The sequence below is a fragment of the Gymnogyps californianus genome, unplaced genomic scaffold, assembly GCF_018139145.2.
Source record: "Gymnogyps californianus isolate 813 unplaced genomic scaffold, ASM1813914v2 HiC_scaffold_420, whole genome shotgun sequence".
Classification (NCBI taxonomy): domain Eukaryota; kingdom Metazoa; phylum Chordata; class Aves; order Accipitriformes; family Cathartidae; genus Gymnogyps; species Gymnogyps californianus.
The window spans coordinates 4,691-12,363 of NW_026114313.1; the positions used below are offsets into that span (position 1 = coordinate 4,691).

The 7,673-nt window shown below is 67.8% G+C and overlaps 2 protein-coding genes across 2 annotated transcripts; one reads left to right on the forward strand and one right to left on the reverse strand.

The window, feature by feature from the left end:
* Positions 1 to 2,362: 2,362 nt before the first annotated feature.
* KCNJ10 (potassium inwardly rectifying channel subfamily J member 10) lies at positions 2,363 to 3,505 on the forward strand. Its single transcript, XM_050914479.1, has one exon. The coding sequence runs from the start codon at positions 2,363 to 2,365 to the stop codon at positions 3,503 to 3,505; it is 1,143 nt and encodes a 380-aa protein (XP_050770436.1).
* Positions 3,506 to 5,196: 1,691 nt separating this feature from the next.
* On the reverse strand, positions 5,197 to 7,586 carry F11R (F11 receptor; the record flags this gene model as incomplete). Its single annotated transcript, XM_050914478.1, has 7 exons — positions 5,197 to 5,321; positions 5,630 to 5,678; positions 5,970 to 6,081; positions 6,558 to 6,660; positions 6,745 to 6,947; positions 7,180 to 7,323; positions 7,417 to 7,586. Coding segments are annotated over 7 exons (817 nt in total), but the record flags the coding sequence as incomplete, so codon positions are not given.
* Between the last annotated feature and the right edge of the window lie 87 nt (positions 7,587 to 7,673).

A 7,673-nucleotide genomic window follows, 5' to 3' on the forward strand; every position in this document is an offset into this window, starting at 1 on the left:
ACGTGTCCCCGTGTCCCCCCCATCCCGCACCGGACCCCCCAGGTGGGGCCAGACCCTGCATTCACCCCCAGCGTCGAGCATCCCCGGGGGGAAACCGAGGCACGGGGGTGAGGGGGGTTAATGGGTAACCGGCCTGGCCGTGGCGGCAGCGGCTCTGCCCGCGGGCACCGTCCCTGCGCCGGGAACAAGCGCCGGCTTGTCACAACCCGTGTCCCGGCACGGGAGCCTGGCCGGGGGGCACGGAGGCACGCGGCCCCTGACGGAGGCTTTATGGGATGCAGTGACCCCAAAAACGAGCAGGGGGGCAGAGACCCCAAAGAGGGGGGTCAGGACCCCCCAGAAGGGGTGCAGGGAACCCTGGGGTGTGCAGAGACCCCCAAAGCAGGGTTGTGGGGACCCCAAAGAGGGGTGCGGGGATCCTGGAGGGGTGAAGAGACCCCCAAAGATGGATGCAGGGACCCTGGGAGGTGGAAAACCCCCAAAGAGGGGTGCCTGGACCTCAGAGAGGGTGCAGGGACCCTGGGGGGGTGCAGGGACCCCAGAGAGGGGTGCGAGGACTTTGGGGGATGCAGGGACCGCTGCGTCCCCCTGGGGATGTGCCGGTGCCTGTCGCTGCCCGGCGTGGGCAGAGCTCTGGGGACGTGGTGGCTCTGGGGACGTGTGGTGGCTTTGGGGACGCGGTAGCTCCAGGGATGCACGGTGGCTCCAGGGACCCCCAGCAGCTCAGCTGGGATGGGGCAGGTCCGTGTCCCTGGTGCCACCGTCCCCTCCACAGGGCCTTTCGCCGGGAGGGGACGCGGCGCAGCCGGGGCAGTGGCAGTGCCACCTGTGTCCCCCAGCTTTGGCGAGCGTAGGGACCTCCAAGGAGATTCCCCCCCCATGGTGCCACCGCGTCCCCAGTGTCCCCGGCACGCTGCCCTGCCGCATCCATGGCGGAAACCGTGGCGGGGCCAAACGCTGGCGTGGGCTGAAAGGCCCTTTCTGTGCCGGCGGCGTCGGCCGGGGCTGGCAGGGGACGGGGACAGGGACGAGGACGGAAACGCGCCTGGCGCTGCCACCAGCCGTTTGTCCCTGTCACCTCCCATTCATCCCCCTTCCTCTTCCTCCCGCCCGGCCAGGACGCCTGGGTCCCCTCCACGGGACTGGGGGGTGTGGGGGGAGCTGCCAGGGGACAGAGGGGAGAGGGATGAGTTCGCAGAGGGACGGACGGACAGACAGGTGAGTGTGTAAATGGGTGGACGGACGGACAAGTGTATGGATGCGCCCGTACAGGGATGGACGGACGGACAGGGGAGAGCTCACGTGGCTGGAAGGATGGACAGGGGGATGGCTGGACAGACAGACGTGTGCAGGGATGGACAGGATGGACGATGGATGGATAAGGGGGTCGATGGATGGACGGACAGATGGACGGATGGCTGGTTGGGGAGGAACAATGGACAGGCAGGTGGATCGGGTCTGGAGGGACAGACGGACAGTGGGTGGATGAGCAGAGGAATGGAGAGGTGATGGATCCGTGGTGAGACAGGAGGACAGACGGACGGGTGGGGGGGTTGGCTGATCAATAGGGGATGGAGAGGGACAGACAGCCAGAGGTCTGGTTGGAGGCTGGACGGACAGACGGACAGACGGGAGCGACAGCAGCCCCCCTCACTGAGGTGCCACAAGTCCGTCAGGTCTCCACAGCCGGGCCAGGGTGCCCTACACGCCCCGTGTCCCCACGCTGCCTGGGGACAGCGCGGGGGGCTCTGCGTGAGCCCCCCCAGTGCCTCTCTGACGTGAGACGAATCCTCCCGGCCTCAGCCCCTGCCTGCCGCCGCGGTGGGAGGCAGCACGGCTGGTGGGAGCACTGAGCAGGGGTGGAAGGGGGGGGGTGTCCCCCCATAGCTCCCACCCACCCATCCCTCTCATCCTTCCTCCACCCACCCACGCCCCAGTGCACCCACACATCTGTCGGTGCCCCCACATCCTTCCTCTCCATCTACCACCCCCTCAGCTCCCTCCCATCTGCCCAGCGAACACCGAACCTCCGTCCTCACCCCCGTCCATCCTCTCTGTCCCTCCACCCGTCCCTCAGCTCCAGCCATCCCTTTGCTCAGCCGTCCATCCTCTCAATCCATCGCCCATCCCTCCCTCTTCTCCATCCCTCCTCTCCATCTTCCCACCCATCCCTCCTCTCCACCCATCCACCCATTCCTCTTCTCCATCTTCTCCTCCTTCTTCTCCATCCCTCCACCCACCGACTCAACGCCTCCCATCCACCCTCCCTCCCTCCGCGTCCCCAGCGCGTCCCCAGCACCCCCCAGCACCCCCCTCTCCCAGGCGGCACCTCCTCACCGCCCCCCACCATCCCCTCTTCCAGATGACGTCGGCCACCAAGGTGTACTACAGCCAGACCACGCAGACCGACAGCCGCCCGCTCATCGGCTCGGGGCTGCGCCGGCGCCGGGTGATGACCAAGGACGGCCGCAGCAACGTGCGGATGGAGCACATCGCCGACAAGCGCTTCCTGTACCTCAAGGACCTGTGGACCACCTTCATCGACATGCAATGGCGGTACAAGCTGGTCCTCTTCTCCGCCACCTTCGCCGGCACCTGGTTCGCCTTCGGCGTCATCTGGTACCTGGTGGCCGTGGTCCACGGGGACCTGCTGGAGTTCGACCCGCCGGCCAACCACACGCCCTGCGTCATGCAGGTGCACACCCTCACCGGCGCCTTCCTCTTCTCCCTGGAGTCCCAGACCACCATCGGCTACGGCTTCCGCTACATCAGCGAGGAGTGTCCCCTCGCCATCGTCCTGCTCATCACCCAGCTGGTCCTCACCACCATCATGGAGATCTTCATCACCGGCACCTTCCTGGCCAAGATCGCCCGGCCCAAGAAACGCGCCGAGACCATCAAGTTCAGCCAAAACGCGGTGGTGGCCCAGCACAACGGCAAGACCTGCCTGATGATCCGCGTGGCCAACATGCGCAAGAGCCTCCTCATCGGCTGCCAGGTGACGGGCAAGCTCCTCCAGACCCACCTCACCAAGGAGGGCGAGAGCGTCCGCCTCAACCAGGTCAACGTGGACTTCCAGGTGGACACCTCCTCCGACAGCCCCTTCCTCATCCTGCCCCTCACCTTCTACCACGTGGTGGACGACGCCAGCCCCTTCCGGGACGTGGCCCTACGGACGGGCGAAGGCGACTTCGAGCTGGTGGTCATCCTCAGCGGCACCGTGGAGTCCACCAGCGCCACGTGCCAGGTGCGCACCTCCTACCTGCCCGAGGAGATCCTCTGGGGCTACGAGTTCACCCCGGCCATCTCCCTCTCGGCCAGCGGCAAGTACGTGGCCGACTTCAGCCTCTTCGACCAGGTGGTGAAGGTGACGGCGCCCTGTTGCCTCCACGAGACCGTCCGGTTTGGGGACCCCGAGAAGGTGAAGCTGGAGGAGTCCCTGCGGGAGGCGGCGGAGCGGGAGCGGGAGGGAGCACCCCTGAGCGTCCGCATCAGCAACGTCTGAGCGCCCGCCGCGATGCCGCCGATGCCGCCGGAGGTGCCACCAGCCCCCCGAGATGCCACCAGCACCTGGAGAGGCCGCCGGCTCTTCCCCCCGTCCCGTCCTCCGGGGCCGTTTTCCCCCCTTCCTTGTGGCACGGGGCAGCTCCCTTGGGGACCCCCGCGGGGGGTCTGTCCCCCCACCCCGTCCCAGCCGACCTGGGGAGGGGGCTGTCCCCGTGCCCCCTCACCTAATGCTCTGCTAACACCAGCCAGAGACCCCCAGCTCCACCACAGGACACAGTCCTGCCGGGAGATGCTGTCCCCGGGGCGGGGGGACACACACAGCCACCTCCAGCCCCCGGGGACGGACACAGCCACCTCCAGCCCTGGGGACAGCCGGGGACACCGCTTCTTGCCAGCCGGGAGCCGTCTCGCTGCCCCATCCCACCCCGGTGAGCTGGGGCTGAGACCCGAGCCGCTCGCTGCACACGTGGGCTGGGGAGCGGGAGGCTCCGACCCCGTGGGACCTCTCCCCTTGCTTGTGGGACCCCCCCATCCCTGGGAAGGCTCAGGCCGGGGGGTGCGGACCCCCTCCCCAGCCCATCTCCCCGCCTTCGCCTTCCCCGCAGCCCCCAGCCCCACAGCACCCAAACCACCCTGGGGCCACAGGGGCACCCCCATGTCCGGGGTCATCGCACGCTCAGCAGGGGAAACTGAGGCAGGAGAAGCCCCCGAGCCCCCCTGTCCTCCACCCCCACCCTGAGAGCCAGGCCCTCCTCCCTGCGCTGCCCCCCCCCCCCAATCCGGGCTGCGGGGGGGGACGGGACACACCGGGGCGTCACCGATAATCGGACACGGCTGCGGCGCCGCGTCCCCCCGGGCCGGGCACCCCCCCGGCCCCGCTCGAGCCCGTCGCTGCTGCTAACGTAGAGCTCTGCTATTAACGCGCGGCCCCGGCTGCCCCCCCTCGCTGCGCTGAGGCCAGGTGATACATATACATACGTATATATATATATATAGTGCGACTAATCTATATATATATAACGGGGAGGGAAGGTTCCCCCCCGGAAAGACTGGCTCGCTGAAGCCCCGCTGCCGCCGGGGCACCCCGCGGCCTCGTCCTCGATTTGGGGGGAGAAAAGGCGAAGCAGTTACTAAATAAAGGTTACGTTGATGGTGGGGAAGGGCTCTGCCGCCTGCGCCGGGGCGGGGGGGGCCCTGTGTGTCACCCGTGGGTCCCAGTGTCCCCAGGGTCCCCCTCAGCCCCCAAAAGCAGGTGGGGGGGCAGAGCCATCCCCAACCCGTCCCCCCCCCAAGGAAAGGGCTCCAGGCACTCGGTACAAGGACACAGGTTTATTTATTTCCAGGAGCGGCCACCCGCAGCCATCACCCACGGGCTCAGTCCAGCCCACCCCAGTACAGGGGGGCAACTGGGACCAGTGCACGGCTGGGATTGGTACTGGGGGGCATGCGCTCCCATCCCCCGGGACAGCCGGGGTGGATGTGGGGTTACACCGACCCCCACCGCAGACCCGTCCCCCCCGAGGACACGGCCGGGAAACCCCCCGGGACGTGGTGACGTCCCCAAAGAGCAGCAGTCCCTGAGCGGGGGCACGGCCAGGACCCGGGTCCTGCTGGGGAGGGGACAAGGGGGGGGGACAATGGAGACCAACCCCCCCAAAAAACATCGGACGTGACTGCAAAGGCACCGGGTGATACTTAAAAAAAAATAATAGTTAAAATCACGGCGTAGCTACAGTAATTCGGAAACATTTACAAGAGCTGGCGGCGCGGGAGGAGCTTCACACCAGGAAGGAGGACGTCTGCTTGAACTCTCCCTGCGGGGACAAGGGGGACGTTAACGGCGGCGGGGACACGGCCGGGATGAGGAGCACCGGGCTGGCTTTGCCACTGTCCCCAGGGAGAGCAGGTCACGGTCCCCGAGGAGCCCGGCTTGCTCCAAGCAGGACAGGGACGAGGGATGCTGGGGACAGGGATGGCACCTGCGAGCCCAGGGGGGAACCGGGGGTCCCCGCTCACCCCCTTTGGGCACCCCCGGGGAAGGCGCCCGGCTTCGCACACCCCGCCGGGAGGTGACACAGCCGCGTGGCACCGTCACCACCCAGCCGTCCCAGCCTGTACTCACCTCACTGCGGTGCGAGGGCTGGCTGTAAATCACCTTCTTGCTGGCGCTGCTGCAGAAAGCAAGGGCGTTAGGAGACGTCGCGCTGCCCCGAGTCCCCCTCGTCCCCACCCTGAGCACCCGGTGACACCCGAGGCACCTTCCCACCCCGCGGGCAGGGGCTGGGGGAGGAAGAGACCACCCGTCCCCGCTGGCGGAGGAAGAGGAGGCAGCCGGGAGGGAGGCAGCAGCGTTACGGCTTCACTTACTCTCTTCTCTCTGAAATAAAAGAAACAGAACCGGGGTTTCAGGCAGGGCCGGGGGGCACCGGGGCGAGCGATGCCCAGGGCGGCCGGCACGGTACTCACTGCTGAAGAAGCCGCGGCTGTACGCAAACCAGATGCCGAAGGCCACGAGCGCCAGCACCATCAGCAGCACCACGACTGCGGCCACGATGCCGCCCACGTTGACTTCACCTGGAAAGAGAGGAACCGGGATGTCAGAGGGCGGCTGGATCCCGGCACGGAAACCCTCGGCTCGGCACTCGCGGGACCCCGCAGAAATCCCGGTGTGAGAGAGGCCGGAGGGGGCCCCCGGTCCAAAGCCAGCTCCAAGCGGGGCCGGCATCGAAGCTGGATCCAGTTCAGCGGTGGATCGGGCTGCCCAGTCCAGTTTTACGCACCCCCAAGGGCAGCTTTCCCCCGTCCCCCTCCACAGCATCAGGCCAAGGGCTTGTCTCAGCCTGGGCTGCTGGGGACCGTACAGCAGGGTCATTAACACCACGGCTAATTAACGTCTTTGAGCCCGGCAGGGGGAAGGGGTGACGGCATCGCCCCGCACTGCCATCTCCCAAAAACATGACCTGTGCCGGACGCAGCCCGGGCAGAGCCTGGAAAAGCCCCGTGCCGGGGTGGGGGGACACGCGGCACCGGCCTCTGCTGCCGTTCCTTACTGGCTTCCATGTGGATAACGTCCGATTTCTGGGGGGAGCCCACGTTGTTCGTCGCCTCGCAGTAGTAGTCGCCGGTGTCGAAGCCGCTCAGGGGCTCGAAGATCTAGATGGGAGCGGAGAGATGAGAGCAGGGCGGGGGAAGGCTGGGGGGGGGGGGATCCCCAAGTTTGGAGCACCCCGCGCTCACCAGCTCCCCCGTGGCGGGGTCCAGGGTGTAGGAGGAGTTCCTGAAGGTCAGGCTGCTTTTGGGGTTGGCGGGCATCAGCATGCCGTCCTTGTACCAGAGGAAGGTGGGGGGCGGCGAGCCGTCCGTCTCGGTGCACCGCAGCACGGCCTTGCTGCCGATGGTGGCCGAGGTGGGGACGTGGGCCGCCGGCTTGGAGGGGGGCACTGCGGGAGAGCGCGGCGTCGGGGCTGGCTCGGCACGGCACGGCTCACGCCGGGGAGGGACAGGGTGCTCGAAGGGCACGGGACGGCGGTGCCGGCGTCCTTCCCCTGGCCGGCTGTCCCCACGCGACGGTGGGGACGAGGGCGAGCTCAGCCAGGGGGAGAAGAAGGGGGTCCTGGGACGGCAAAGCCACACAAGGGACGAGCGGGGAGGGGGGCTCGGGGGCGGCCGCACCTTGGACGATGAGGTTCACCTCCGACTTGGCGATCTGGCTGCCGGCCCCCACCACCTCGCAGATGTACTTCCCCGTGTCCTCCCGCGTCACCGTGCTGAAGTGGATGGTGGTGGCCGAGAACTGGACCCGGTTCTTGTACGGCTCTACCGAGGGAGAGGAGACGGGGCTGGGAACCGGCTCCGACGGACGGACAGACGGACTGCCCCGGGCCGGGGGGGGGGTCCCCGGGGACGTACCTGTCAGCTCTCCCCCGTAGTAGAAGAGGACCAGCGAGGAGCCCTTCTGGAACTTCCACTCGATGCGGGGGTTGCTCCAGCTGGACCGGTACGCCGAGCAGGGGATGTCAGCAGCTGCCGGGGGAGAGCGACGCTGCGGGCGCGTGCCGCCGCACCGGAGCCGCACCGCGCTCGCGCCCCGCGGTGGGTGGCAATCCAAACCAGGAAGCCGCGAACCCTCCCCGGTCCAGCCCCACACGGGAAATCCACCCTCGGCC